Genomic DNA, 15,888 nt, shown 5'->3' with positions numbered 1-15,888 from the left:
ATGATTTTGAATGCAAGAGTAACAATGGTGCATGTACATAATAGCTACATTGGTTGTTTGAAGAAACATCACTGTAACTTTGGCATGCGCAATAGAAAAGGTTTATTTAAATAGAAAAAAATGTGATACGTGAGTGTCCAATCTTTATAGCGTTGAATCGATATTGTACCTTTGGCCACGATACGAAGTAGATATTGATTCATGTTCAAGCGATGCACGTCCACGATAGTAGATAGTGATACGTGAAAGAATTGTGCAATCTCTCTCACACGCATACATATCTCATTTCCCAGTGGGCATCGGAATCACACACGCGCACTTCATGTATTTCTCTCCCTCCGTTAAGGTTAGAATTCGTCTTTCTACTCCATCCTACAAGTCTCTCACACAGAAACACGCATGCTCTCTCTGTCGAACACGCCCAACCCTTTAATTCTGCCAACCCACAACCACTAATGTCTCAAAGTATAATAATGTCTCTCACACATATGCCTAAGATTAACTTGAGTTCCGGAACCATATGAATACATAGAATGGGATTCCAGTAGAGCACCTTTTGTTTTGCGATTTCTCTCACTCTCTCTCTCCCTCTCTCTCTCTCTCTCTCTCACACACACACACGTGCGCGCGTGCACACACACACACACATTGTTTCTCGTTTCATTTTTTCTGGCACTTGCATGCACACAATTTTGTTTATCTTCGTGATGCTTTAAGTATGCCTCGCACAAATGCTATCTACCTATCCCTTAATATAGCCAGATATGTGTCACACAAACTCATTCTCCCTACTAGAAAGATACCCAAGCATTGCACCGAACATCAAGATGCATTTGTATGAGTAGTTTATCTTGTGGGAGAAAAGGATGAACGAGGGAATGCCTTATTTGCAAATGCGAAGAGGGGTGTGGGTATCTTTTTGCAAAATTGCCACAGTTTCCTTCCTATCTGTCGGGTATAAATCGGATGGCGTATATCACCACCTCTGTTTTTTATAAGAGTAGGGATATGTGAGTGTCACTGCCCCCCCCCCCCCCCAACACACACACCCACACCCACACAACCACACACACACTCACTTCCCAACACCAAAGGAGTAGGGTGACACCTCGATCTTGATACTAATCTATCGACTGGCTTCTCTCTCAAACACACACACACGCACACACACTACCCGACACCAAAGGAGTAGGGCGGCACCTCGATCTTGATAGTAATCTATCTACTTCTCTTTCAAACACACACACACATACACACACACTCGCTAGTTGTGCCTCTATGCCTACCGCGCACAGTCTCGATACGTCTTTCTCTCCCTCCCCCCGCCACCCCAACAATGACAACAGAAGGGTGACAACTCGATCTAATCATAATCTGTCAATTGGTTTCTCTCTTGAACGTTGTGTCTCTGTGCCTCGCTCAGTAGCCCCCTCAATATGTAGACTTCTCGCGCGCGCACAACTGTAGTGATGATGACGCTGAACCCAGTGTGCCTCGTTTTTACCGGCCTCATGTGATAGTTTTCACCCTGTTTTTTGTTAGTTAATAAGGCAACCTTTTCTTTGTTACTACTAGTGAATCTGAAATCATTCAGGGTAGACATAAAATATATCACTTCAACCCAATTATCACAGTAACTATTTTAAAAGAAACTAGCTAGATGCCCGTGCGTTGCACGGAACATCGAGATACATTTGTATGAGAGAAAAGGATGAACGAGGGAAGGCCGTATTTGCGAACATGGAGAGGGGGTGGGTATATTTTTGCAAAATTGCCATAATTTTCTTCCTATCCGTTAGATATAAATCCGACGGCCTATATTGCAGGATGGCACGCACACCATCATCACCAACTCTGTTTTCTACTCCCTCTGTTCCTAAATATTTGTCTTTTTAGAGATTTCAACAAGTGACTACATATGGAGCAAAATGAGTGAATCTACACTCTAAAATATGTATACATACACATCTGTATGTGGTTGTCCATTTGAAATCTGAAAAAGACAAATATTTAGGAACAGATGGAGTATAAGAGTAGACATGGAAATATATCTCCAGCATGGTCTACAACAAAAATATGCTGGACTGGTTAGTGCCGGATGCTCGCAATGCGATGACATGAGTTCGAATTCTGTCTTTACATTTTTTTTATATTATATATTACTTATTTAATATATACTTCTTTCGCTATTGTACCGACAGTGGAACCCATAGAGTACTTAGAATACAAGATTAAGGATGGACTTGTTTCTTTTGAACTTTCTGTACGAAGCTGTAGCCACCCTGCAAGTCACGTGTACACTGTACTTGCAATTAACTTTTTATAGACGGACAATCATACACGCAATTAACTCAAATGGATTGGATGCCACTCTATTATTTCCACCATAAGAGCATCTCCAATGGCAGCCGGCAAATTTCCTCCCGCTTCCTTCCGCGGAGGACGACATCAAACGCCAGCGGCATACATTTTCACAACTCTAACCAACTAGATGAAATTCGTGCAAACACAGAGTGATTTCATATAAGCATGAAGGATTTCGTATAAAAAACCAGATCTTCATATAAACATGATGGATTTCATTACATTTAAATGAACTAAGCGGTGCCAATCCGGCTCTCTTGGTATAATTAATAGTCCCTCCATCTGAAGTACTTGTCCTAGAAATGGATGTATCTATACTTATTTTAGTTATAGATACATACAATTTATTCATTCTTAGAACAAAAATTCCCCCCCCCCAGCTGGAGACGGAGCACATAATCTAAATGGCCGCCCGCGGATCCCTTTGTCTTCCTCATGTCCAGCAGACACTTTGCGGGGTCGAAAAAGGTCCTCGGAAGAAACGAAGAAGCAAAAAACCACCTGAATGCATAGTCATCGCCTCGGCGGTGTCCTTCATGGGACCCAAGTGGCGGCGGCCTCCTGTGTTCTACTTCTCCTCGATGATGGTCGCGGAAACGGAGAAGCTGGCCACCAACTCGTCGGTCCCCACTTACCCGGCTTCTGTCTCTACCTGCATGGCGCTGCCGCAGGCATGGGAGGCGCGCCTACAAACATGGGAGGCGCGGCACCGCAAACAATGGTGGCACGATACGATGCGGCAGCGATGATGCCCGTACCTGTGTGCTCGCCGCCGTGCCGGCGTGGAGCAACTCGCCACTCCTCATCAAGATGAATTGGAGCTGCGAGTTGCTGAACCACGCACATGCTTGGGGAGGCAACTGGCTCCAAGGGCCAAGCGAGGTTGGTGAAGCACCAAGCGGCCTCGCCCGTATCCGGAGGGCTCGGTAGGCCACCCAGCTGGATAATATGCCGGAGAACAGCTGCTCGGAACCCATCGAAAGAGTGGAGAAAATGGTGAAGGAGGAGATGGGGGAGCGGCGGACGGTAGGAGCTTGGCCGGTGTCTGGCCTCGTTTAAACTAAGGGCGGATGGGAGGAGCTTGACTGGTGTTGCATTTAATTCCGGCCTGCTCATGAACAGACGTGTGGCTGGAGTAGGTTTCTCGGTTTGCATGCAGGTTTAACAGAGGGGTTTGATGGAGGCAAGGAGGCGTGTTCAGCTGGGTGCGTAGCACGCGGCGCAGTACTATTCGATTTGATAGCGGGCGGCACAGTTCCCGATACGGCTTTAATGTAGATGGGGGAGGGAGTATCGGTTCCCGAAATGTTGAACGACCAATGCATCCTCCTTCAATTAATGCATGAGGGAAGTGATGGGAGGAGGACCGGGAAAACAGGTTGCATGATGTGAATGCAACATAGTTTGCCCTCATATAAGGGCGCCCCTCCATTCCAATGCATCTACCACATCGTACGCACCTAAGCATTTGCCTAAGCACCTACACTAAGCACAAAAGAACTCACTCCAGACCCATGGCGGCGATGCGCGCGAGGGCTGTGCCAGATGGTCCACGACGTCGGCCTGCGGCATGGCACCGAGGTTCGTCTCCAGACGGTGTTGGAGACCGGCTGGTGGATGGTTGCCGTCGACGCCAACTACGACTCTCAGTTGGACCAGATGATCGTTGCCACCACCAACAAGTTCACCGTCCTCAAGAAGCTCGCGGATGACATCGCCGTACTCCTCTAGCCCGCGTGCCCGGGCTCCTCATTGCCTGCCACCCTAATCGGCCTCCATGGCCGGAACCTCTTTCAAGCACTGGTGGCCCTGTGACTGCCCGCCGATGCCACGAAGAATGTCCACCTGGAGGTCGCGCTCGCCGCAGGCGCCTCGCCTTGCAAGAATTCATCAATCTACACATCCACGTGTACGAGAAAATCATGTACATAGGTATCTACAATGCCAGTGGGGACGCTATGACGTTGGCCTTCCTCAACTGGCTGGAAGCCTTGGGTGCCTCTGCTGAGAAGCACCTCGACCTCACCACAAAAGTCGCCGCTCCTTAGCCGCCGGTCGGAGGCCCAGCGCACTAAGTTGAGGAGGAGGAGGAGGATGTGCATTGATGGATGCATCTTTCTTCTTGCCTTCTGTAACCGCCACTTCGATCGCATCATCATCGTGGCCCTTAATTCTTATTGTGCTGTTGCATTCTCGTTCCAGTCAATACCGACATGTGCGATCCCTTTGCTTAATTATATGCATCACTATAGCTAGTACTCCATCCGTCAATTTATAAGTTGTGCTTACCTTTTCCATCAACTTTGTGCAACGCACGGGCATCTTGCTAGAAATACTAGAACATGTCGGACCGCGTGTGACCAAACCGACGATGCGCCAACCTAGCTACTACGTACCCTGCTTATCTGGCGGAAATAGCCCCGCCCTAGCGTTTCCAATCGTTATTTCTATCTATTGATCATTCCAAGGAGCAGAACCAAAATGTTACAATTTATACATGTTTCTCTACTCCTACTCCTATAAAAGATGCAGTTGGTGATGGTGGTGTGTCTGCCATCCATCGTGTCTGACCATTAGATCTGCATCTAACAGCTGTGAGGTAAGTTGTGGCATTTTTGCAACAATAGCCCACTTCTCTGCTCCAATTTACAGAAAACCCCATATTATCTTGAAAGCAACCACATCCCTCCCTCACCTCATCAAAGCAGCCTGAGAAATATATTTTGAGTGAAAAGTACTCCCTCCGTTCCTAAATATTTGTCTTTCTAGAGATTTCGATAAGTGACTACATACGGAGCAAAATGAGTGAATCTACACTCCAAAATATGTCTATATAATCTGTATGTGATAGTCCATTTGAAATCTCTAAAAAGACAAATATTTAGGACTGGAGGGAGTAATATATTAGGAGTATATCAAAACAAGAGTGATTTATTTCAGGTTTGTGAAAAAGTACTGCTATTCTACTACTTTGGATCAGTCGCAACACACGGGCACATTGCTAGTAAAAGGAAAAGGCATGCCGCATTCGCGTCGCACTCCCCCCACACACGCCCGGGAATAGGGAGTACTCCACGGCCCGTCTGGCATGACACATAGCTTAGGGAACACGTGTTGCCTAGCATTTTCACTTTCATGGGGGACCGCCGTTGAGCAAACCGACTATTGGCAAACTACACCCCGCCCACCGCCGGGTTGGAAAAAAGAATCGAGGGGAAGATCTAGCCGTACTACTCTAATCCTACTAGTACCAAGTTTGTAGTACTATAAAACTAGTACTACCACTATACAACTAGTAGGTATGTGCACGACATAGCATCGTAGGAACAAAAAACGGGAAGATCTTGTTTTGGGTGATTTATCTTCTTTTCAGTCGACGTAGTACTCCCGCCGTTCCATAATGTAGTGCCTATAGATTTTTTGAGAAGTCAAACTTTACAAACTTTGAACAAGTTTGTAGAGAAAAATATTTATATTTACAATACCAAAAATATAGAATGTGAAACTACATCTTATGATGAATCTAGTGATATATGTTTCACACTCTAGATGTAAATATTTTTCTCCACAAACTTGGTTAAAGTTTGTGAGGTTTGACTTTTTAAAAAACCTATAGGCACTACATTATGGAATGGAGGGAGTATGAATAATATGATGTGGGGGGCACCCATGAAGCTTATGTGGCTTGGTTGCATGGCTACGAAAGGTTAGAGAAAAATAAATAGATAATGTGTTTAGAGTGCACTCCACTAAAAACATATTCTTTCGATCCATTGCAACGGGTCGGCACATCTATATCTATACCCCCTATATAGTGTGTGAATAACTTTGAAAGTTGGTCGTTGGATGAATCCAATCCGACGGTACAAAGATGGCAAATCCGAGCACTACTGGCCGTTGGATATCATCTACATTCCACCAGATTCTGCCACATGTAGAATCTAGAAGACTCCATGGTTGAACTTCATTCATGACTAACTTTGCCACAACTAAGCTTAGGCAAAGTGTGTCTCCCACAAAAAAAGTGGCTAACAAAATGGCCACCACAAGTGTGGCAAGCTTTGGCAAGAAGTTGAGTCTATGACATGTGGACCATGTAGCTAGAAAAGTGTGGCAAGCCACAAGTGTATAAATGAACCAAACACATGCCTGGTGTCTTTGGTAGGGTGTATGAAGGGTGCATGATCTCAAGAGTTCCCTTCTCGACCCACTTTTGGGTGTTTGGTAGAGTGTATGGAGGGTTCATGAGTCCACACTAGATTAGCACAAATACACTAGAAGCATGCATGAAGAGAGCATACATGAAGAGGGGTGTTGAGTTGAGCATGCATGAACAGGGAACAACTATGCTGAGATGATAATGCAACCAAACACACTTGTGGCACACCTAAGCTTAGGCGTGACAACCTTAGGCTGCAAACAAAACCATAACTTTGAAAGTTGTTCGTTGGATGAAACCAATCCGACGGTACAAAGATGGCAAATCCGAGCACTACTGGCCGTTGGATATCATCTACATTCTACCAGATTTTGCCACATGTAGAATCTAGAAAACTCCATATGTAGAAGCATAATGCACAAACCACCAGAATCTCATGCGTGCAATGCACGTGTACCTTACTAGCAGTTGGTAGTAGTAAGAAACAAATTCTGGGTCTGGCACGAGCTCGTACTGCGGGAGCACCACAAGGCTTGCCGCAAGAGCTACATTTCCCTCTCGGGGCCCACGGGACCGAACTTTAGTGGCTTAGTGCCTGACCTATGAGCCAATTACATGCGGACCTTAAATGTGGCTGGCCCACATGTCATTCTCATGGTGGTCGTGTGGTTCGCGACTCACTCGTTCGAGATGAACCGGCCGATGGTGGTGTGGCCGTGGCGAGGGCGCCACAGCTGGGCGTCGGGGCATTACGAGGCGTAGATGGCCACACCGGTGGGTACTACCTGTAGTACAGAAGTACTCCAGCTGAGGATTGATGCCCGGGATGACATGTGTCATAGCCGTTGGATGAAAATTCGATGGGGCAGGAGTACGGATCGGAGCATAGCAACGGAGCAAGCAAACTGCGTCCAATCGGGTGTGGCTGTGTTAGAAAGTTGATGGTCGCCGCAGTTCAGCTGGCCCGCATGTCATGCACACAAAGTCAGAGAAGCGGTGGGGCCGAGAGGGATGAGGCACATGTCGGGGGATGAGGATCCCCTTACGTGAACAATCCTACCATTCTATCACTGACATGTGGGACCCGCAAGTGTGGGTCCCACCAGTCAGCGAAGGAAAGGCAGGGTAAGGCAGTGATAGCCACGTCATAGGATCCATGTCCACGTTGGGGGACGTCGTGCTTATAGGTAGGGTAGGAGCGTCATCGTGGGAATCGCGTGTGGGTGTGGCAGTGGTAGAAACAAGAAACATGATGGTCGTCGTGGTTCAACTTCCAAGGACAAGCTGTCATGTCTACTAACACATGTATATCAAAACTAGAGTGTTTATATTTCAAGCACGTGAACAAGTATCATTCTACTACTTTGATCCATTGCAACGCATGGGCCAGCACATTGGTAGTAGTAGTGTCTATCTTTATCTCTAGAGGCCTTCCCTCGTTCATCCTTTTCTCTCACAAGATAAACTACTCATACAAATGCATCTTGATGTTCCGTGGTGACAAACTAGGGGACTTGTTTCGTATGGGACACATCCTACGATATACTCCCTCTCTCCTAGTTTATTTGTTTTGAATCTTTCTGTTTTACAAGTTGAAAATTCAAATTTAGAGGGGCAGTGGGGCCGAGAGGGGTGAGCCGCATGTCAGGGGACGTGTGGTGTCATGGGTTCGTGCGGCGTCTTGGGAATCGCGTGTGTCTGTGGTAGAAACTTGATGCTCGCCGCATTTATGGTGGCCCACATGTCATGGACGCAAAGGCAGAGGGCGGTGCGGCCGAGAGGGGTGAGGCGCATGTCGGGGGACGTGGTGCCATGGGTTGGAGCGGCGTCGTCGGAATCACGAGTGGCAGTGGATGAAATGTGATGGTCGCCGTAGTTGAACTTCCATGGACAAGCTGTCATGTCTACGTACACATGCATTGCATACCGATCACTTGAAGGAGTAGTAGAGAAAGCTAGGCCGATAAATAGTTCCTTATAGTCAAGCGGACCCACGCTACTACTTGTTCCGGAGACATGCACACCATCAAAATAGTCCATCTGTATCAATATACACAGAGAGGAAATATATTTTTTTTACAAGAGAGGAAATAGTTCATCCATCCATAATGCCCTGCTAGTGGTGCATCATCATCATCTTCTTCTTCTTCTTCTTCTTCTCATTTTCTGTGGGAGACGACTTCGCAACAAGCTCTCTGGACCTTGCAGCTATCTCGAAACTCACACGAGCATCGAGGGCAGCTTATTTTATCCGCTCGTACATCAAGGGATAATTCTCCCATCTCGACGACCTTAATGCCAGCGTCTCGTCACCCTTCTGAAGATTTGTTCTGATCACAAAATTTGCTATGTCGCATAGGGATGGTGTCGGTTTATCACAATCTTCTACATGAATTTTTATTCTGGTTTGTAGGTCAGCGATGCTTTTCAAATCAAGGTTGTACGGCTCCAACTTCTGTTTGTCCACAGCGATGGCTGCCCCACAGAAGTATATGTCCTCCCGAGACAAGAAATCATGAAGCTCACCTAGTATGGAGGGCGCGTGTATGATGTGGTACACCAAAACATCATCTTCGAGGCACAACTGAAGGACAGCGGTGCGTTGGATCTTCCTAGTGGCACGCTCCATGGTGACGCCCCAGATTTGACCGTACACTAATCACTCACGGGAAGATATCACAATACAACTCTAGACACAAATTAAAACAATACAAGCTTTATATTACAAGCCAGGGGCCTCGAGGGCTCGAATACATAAGCTCGAATACACAAGAGTGAGCGGAAGCAATAATATCTGAGTACAGACATAAGTTAAAGAAGATTTCCTTAAGAAGGCTAACATAAACTGGGATACTTATCGAAAGAGGCATAGGCCTCCTGCCTGGGATCCTCCTAAACTACTCATGGTCATCGTCAGTGGCCTGCATGTAGTAGCAGGCACCTCCCGAGTAGTAGTAGTCGTCATCAACGGTGGCGTCTGGCTCCTGGACTCCAATGTCCCGTCGAAGACTACGCTTCTGGCCACCTCCATCTTGCAGCATGTAGAAGAGAGTAGATGGTAAGTTCACCAAGTAACACCGCATAGCATAATCCTAACCGATGATCCTCCCCTCGTCGCCCTGTGAGAGAGCGATCAACGGTTGTATCTGGCACTTGAAAGAATGTGTTTTAATAAGTATCTGGTTCTAGTTTTCATATGGTCAAGGTACAACTCCAAGTCGTCCTATTACCGAAGATCATGACTATTCGAATAGATTAACTTCCCTGCATGGGTGCACCACATTTCCCAACATGCTCGATCCCCTTTGTCTGGACACACTTATCTGGGTCATGCCCGGCCTCGGAAGATCAACATGTCGCATCCCTACCTAGGCACAACAGAGAGGTCAGCACACCGGCCTAAATCCTATGGCGCAGGGGTCTGGCCCCATCGCCCATTGCACACCTGCACGTTGCGAGGGCGGCTAGAAGCAGACCTAGCCTAGCAGGCGTTCCAGTCCAATCCGGCGCACGCTGCTCAGTCGCTGACGTCATGAAGGCTTCGGCTGATACCACGACATCGAGTGCCCATAACTGTTCCCGCGTAGTTGGTTAGTGCGTATAGGCCAGTGGCCAGACACAGATCAAATACCAAGATCTCGTTAAGCGTATTATTTTGAAGTAATTGCGAACTCCGACCAGGACCAGGCCCACCTCTCTCCTAGGCAGTCTCAGCCTGCCCTGTCGCTCCGCCACAAAGATCCACCCAGAGGGCCGTCGGTACAAAGGTCCTTTCAGCCCCCAATCTGTGAATCACTCGCGGGTACTCTATGAGCCGACCCGTCTTTAGTCATCACATGTATCATGTATATGTATATAAGTATAAACCCGTAATCACCTTCCTAGTGATCACGGCCCGATAGTATAGCACGGTAGACGGACAAGAATGTAGGGCCACTGATGATAAACTAGCATCCTATACTAAGCATTTAGGAATGCAGGTAAGGTATCAACAACGGTAGCAACAATGACAGGCTACGCATCGGGATAGGATTAACGGGAAGCAGTAACATGCTACACTACTCTAATGCAAGAAGTATAGAGAAGAGTAGGCGATATCTGGTGATCAAAGGGGGGCTTGCCTGGTTACTCTGCAGACAGAAACGGACGCTCGAAGGTGAAGTAGTCGATTACTGATTCAACCGCGGTCTCGCGGTCTACCGGAAAGAAATAACGGAGGGGGAACACAATAAATAACACAGCAATCAAAGCATCACAAATCATAACATGGCAATACACGGTGCTAGGGATGACTTAACGTAGTGCTAGGTGCTATTGGCAAAGGGGGAAAAACATCCGGGAAAGTATCCCCGGTGTTTCGCGTTTTTGGACAGACGGACCGGAGGAAGCCGGTTGCAGGTTCTCTATGCTAGGGACATGTGGCAGACGAACGGGTTGCGTATTCAGATTTGTTGGATATTTCTGAGCAACTTCCATGTATAAAACTTTTTCATCCAAGTTGCGAATAATTTTCTATTGATTTTCAAAGTTTTAACAATTTTCTGTTTTTTTACTTAGAATAATCTAAATTGACCAAGTCAAATTTGACTAGTCAAAGGGGCAGGTGTGGCCCACATGTAAGGGTCACAGGGGCAATTCAATTAGTCTAAACTAAGTTAAACTAGTGGAGCCACATGTCATCTACACATTAGGTTATTTAGCCTAGTATTCTAATCCTAAAACTAATCTATCTCTAGTTAATTAAGCCGGCCAGAGGCACATCCGGTTATGCATGTTGTGCACACCCACAGCACACACACACACACACACACACACACTCACCTAAGTGCACTGGCACACCGGCCACACACAAACACCACACACACACGTTGCACCCACACACACAACTCACATGCACGCTGCGCGCACACATAGCATGCACGGCCACGGCCATGGCCATCGCCAGTAGCAGTGCACAGCAGCAGCAGGGGCTAGACGAGTGGGGCAGCAGCTAAGGGCAGCAATAGTGCAAACCAGCAGCGACGCGCAATAGCAAGGAGCAGCAGTAGCAAAAAAAGCAGCTTGGCTAGCCCGAGCAGCAAACAGCAGCAGGATTAGCAAACATTGGCAGTAGCAAGGACCAGCGCACGGGCAGCGGTAGGCGGCAACAAGGCCACCCACGGGAGCACGCGCATGAGGCCCGGGCAGCGGCGCATCGGGCGCGTCCAGGCACGGTCTGGGCAAAGTAGGGCGCGGACGGCTGCGGGCACACAGAGAGCTTCGGGGGCGGCCATGGCGATCTCAAGACAACGGCTACGATGACAAATCAAAGGGGAAAATGAGGGGGCAGCGGAGGAGCTCACCACGAGGCTTGTGGACACCTCGGTTGCCGCGGGGATGGACCGGAGCAGCGGTGGTGACGGCGAGATGGGGTCGGTCGGAGGAAGAAGAAGGGCTCGATCCCGGCGATGGAGTGGATGCCGGCTCGAGCTCGTGGACGCAGATGATGAAGCGGACGATGACGGAGAGGATGGACAAGGTCTCATGGCGCGGGGACGACGCAGAGCGCATGGACGATGACGGTCATGGCCACAAGGCTTCTGTTGTGGGTTGCAGTGATGAGAGCGAGCGAGGAAGAGAGGGAAAGGGCGATAGGGTTTGTCCAGAAGCGTTGGGGTGCTCTTATCCATCATGGGGACTCGCTAGATGATCAACACGGCGACATCCACGGCCAAGGAGGCGTGGATGTGCGCCACGGCGCGCCCCTGCTTCCTCCACTGTACAGGAAGGAGAAGGCCTCAAGATGGGCTGGGCCATTTACTGTAGCTATGGGCCAAAGTGCATAGTAGTTAGGTTCCTTCTAGATTTACTATTTTCTGTTTTATATTTTCTCTACGGTTTTCTATTTATTTTAACTATCGAACAAACTTTCTCGAAAGTGCCACTTAGCACAAAATTACCAGGCAACATTTTGAAGCAGCACACAAAGTTACTACTTATTTTGAAAAGGTTGGATATTTATCTAAATTGAAACGGTAAATTTAATTGTTGCTTACTCTATTTTAAATAGGTTAGGGTCATTTTATTAATTCAAAATATGTTGTATAATTTATGAAAAATAATTAAGGAATATTTTCAACCCAGCCTACATTTTATTTTATTATTTGAAAATTTAATAATTTGACTTGCATTTGAATTTGAATTCGAGTTCGGTTTGGATCAAGGTGATGTTTAGAAAATGAATCGCGATGACATGGCACCATTAGTGTGTGGTTACTATAGCTTAACTACCCGGGCATTACATCCGTGTACTCTGCGTCGAGACCGACGACATTCATCTCCAACTTTTGGAGGGAGTTGGATACATTGTTAATCCACTTTCGAACAACCCTTGGGTGGTCTATGACTATGGAAACTATGCTCAACGAGCCTTCCACGAGGACATGTTGGACGCTAAAAACCTGCGTCTCGATCTCTTTCGCCATTTGGAACCGCTGGACCGGAGGGCTATGGTTTGGAGAATTAGGATTATATGGCTATTCTAACTAAAGAAGATGGTTATTTATAGGGGCTTCAGAATTAATCCAAGAGGATGTGAAGGGGATAAAACAATGTGAATACGGTGTGGTTTGGATGCAAATCAAGATCAAGGAGTAGTGAAAAAGCCGAGGAACATCATTCCCGATGGAGAAATAAATGGGAGAAGTTATTCGCATGCATGAGGAGAGCAGCGGTGGTTTGACTGTTGCATGCAATGGATTGGACGGGCACTTCGGTTGCCTTTTCTCTCTCCCACGCGCACAGAATGGCCCACTCGTATGCTGCAGTTTATTGGCTGGAGTCTGGCTGCAGCTGCTCATGCGAACGCTAATTAATGTTGTGAATGCGGGGCATGGAGGGAAATGGGCGCATGCAAAAGGGTATATACACAGACTAATTAGAGAAATACTGAAAAAAGTTATGCACAGACAAAAGAGGACCGGAGGGAGTACTAGTCATGTTCCTACTATGGTTAAGGATTATGCGGTTATCCTCAAAAAAGAAAAGTCCTTCTTCATGCATCTGCATGCACGAGAATTTGGTTCAGCTCGCAATATGGAGGATAGCTGGAGGATGAAGTGAACCCAGAGGCATGCTAACACGGGAGTGGACTCATGTTCCTACTACTCCTACGAGTAGTAGTAGTAGTACAACTGTGGTACACTTGATGGTCAAAATACTATTATTCATCTGGTCCTCACAGTGAAGTGACAAGACCCTGCACCTGGGGTGACACCATTCGAAGTAGCGTGTCCAGGTTACCAAAGTCAGCCTCACCTTGTGCACTGTGCAGTCACTGTCACCGCCGCTGTATAGCATGCCTCGCCTCGTCTCCCTCTCCCCTAGCACCACTCCATCTCCATATCTGTCTCGCAGGAGATCCTAAGGTCATTCTTCATTATCTCACTGTGCCCCTGCATACCATCGCCTCGCTCGCCTCCCCCAGTACCACTATTCCCTCGCTAGCCGCTCCAGCACCGACAGCCTTCTCCCCCGTAAATCAAGCCCCCCGAAACCCCACCTTCCAAACTCCACCATGGCCGAACGCGAACCGCGTAGGAATCCATATGAGCCGTGATTGGAGCAATCTCCCTTGTGATGTCCTCGACCTCTGTTGTTCGTGTATGGATATGTTGAGCGCCCTGCGGCTGGCTGCATGCTCGAGGGGCATGCACACGGCCATCCTCGAAGCGAGGCCAAAGCTTTTCAAGACACCCTGCTTGCTGCTATCTGGTCTTGCGAGACTGGCTCACCATGATACAAAGGCGTACATGATGCCCCTCGACTTCAATCTAATCTCTATTAGCCGAAACTTCTTTGCAGGTATGTAGTGGGTCGCCGTACATCATTTCCCTCCACTTTGATCTGATCACCATCGCCTGAAACTTCTTGGCAGGTATGTACTGGATCGGCATGAACTCCCACTGGATAACTGCCTTCAAAGAAGACGGTAAAAAGTTGGTGCTCATGAACTTCCAGATCTCCCATGAGATTATCCTTCCTCCGTTGGATTATATAGAGTTTTACCATCGCGGTCCTAATCATCTAGATTACCAGTTCAGTTGGACGGACCCTGTTTTGCAGAAGATTGTAATCTGTCAAGTGCCCACACGACATGCGAATTACGCAGACTTCAAGCTAATTGCCTTGTTCGACCGCGGACTCGCCTATCTTTACGCCGGTGCCTTATTTAGCTAGAGACAACTCAGCTCGCAGTGGATCATCGTCAAAGCTAATACACACTTCTATGATGCTATCGAACACAATGGCATCATCTACACGATTGACAAAGCAGATGGCACCATGTATTGATGGGACGACGCGTGTAAGCTGTTTCCATCTCATGTTAATGATGACGCCATGACATTGTTTGAACTTTTTGTGATGATTGGCATATCCCTGTTTGAGCAGAATTTGAGTAGAACTATGGCAATGTATTAGAGACGCCGAAAATCAGCTATATTTGGAATGAGTTAATTCATGCGATTGTGATCATGTCATTACAGCCAATTTGTACCCCTGAATAATCAAACGGTTGGGAATATCTGGATATTCTCCTTATTTTATAGTATTCTATATACTACTACTAAATATGAGTGTGTATCAATGGCCATGTTGGTTTCCTCATTTTCAAGATGTAGAAACATGCACCGCACTGTTGGTTTAATGTAACCATACATTACGGAAGTAAATGTGCATATGGAGAACTCTATATTTGGAAGTAGTGAAAGCATGTAATGCTTATTATGTGTACATACCTATATTTGCCCTTCAGCAATCAATGGCTAGAATAATATCCTCACAAAAAAATTTCCCATAGAACACAAGTATATAACTATACATGGTATGTTAGTTACCTTGAAGAATTTGTTTCGGAGGACAGAACATGATTCCATAACATGCATGACATGGTAGTTTCCTACGAAGAATCGATTGTGAGATAACATGAGTATAACCATGCATGGCACTTCTATATTTTCAAACCCAATATACATTTCCATGTATTTTCCTCCCAGTTCCAACAGGGACATATCAATGTTGTTTCTTACATTATCCTACTCATACTCTGAACAATGATGATCTTACATTAACAATGCATGTCCTTTTTGATACGATGAAGTGTCCCTATAGTTACCGTCCTTTGTAATCACACCACCTTTCCCAAAAACAGGGAAGCACAACTGGTTACTCGCTCGATCAGACGATGGCAAAAGACTAATGATCATTCAGACACATGAGCCGGAAAAGTTATATTGCAAAAACCCCACTGTATACAAGCACCGTGAAATACGTGAGTATCCGGACAGTGGCTGTTACGTCCATGTGCAGGATACTAGCTTGTTGGG

The 15,888-nt window shown here is 46.8% G+C and overlaps 1 protein-coding gene across 1 annotated transcript; it reads right to left on the bottom strand.

The window, feature by feature from the left end:
* Window positions 1–9,259: 9,259 nt before the first annotated feature.
* LOC123081987 (uncharacterized) lies at window positions 9,260–12,197 on the bottom strand. Its single transcript, XM_044504459.1, has 2 exons — window positions 11,866–12,197; window positions 9,260–9,554 (listed from the first exon to the last, which is right to left on the bottom strand). Exons 1-2 carry the CDS (start codon window positions 12,071–12,073, stop codon window positions 9,421–9,423), a joined length of 342 nt encoding a protein of 113 aa, XP_044360394.1. The 5' UTR covers window positions 12,074–12,197; the 3' UTR covers window positions 9,260–9,420.
* Window positions 12,198–15,888: the final 3,691 nt, after the last annotated feature.

This window comes from Triticum aestivum, chromosome 4A, assembly GCF_018294505.1.
Source record: "Triticum aestivum cultivar Chinese Spring chromosome 4A, IWGSC CS RefSeq v2.1, whole genome shotgun sequence".
Taxonomy (NCBI): Eukaryota; Viridiplantae; Streptophyta; class Magnoliopsida; order Poales; family Poaceae; genus Triticum; species Triticum aestivum.
This window is presented reverse-complemented; position numbering and strand designations above follow the sequence as displayed.

Excerpts from the sequence above, each read along its gene's own strand:
- LOC123081987 (XM_044504459.1), bottom strand. The coding sequence starts at position 12,073 with ATGCGCTCTGCGTCGTCCCCGCGCCATGAGACCTTGTCCATCCTCTCC. Across the intron at positions 9,555-11,865 it reads AGGTGTCCACAAGCCTCGTG|ATGGAGGTGGCCAGAAGCGT; the intron begins GTGAGCTCCTCC and ends ACATGCTGCAAG.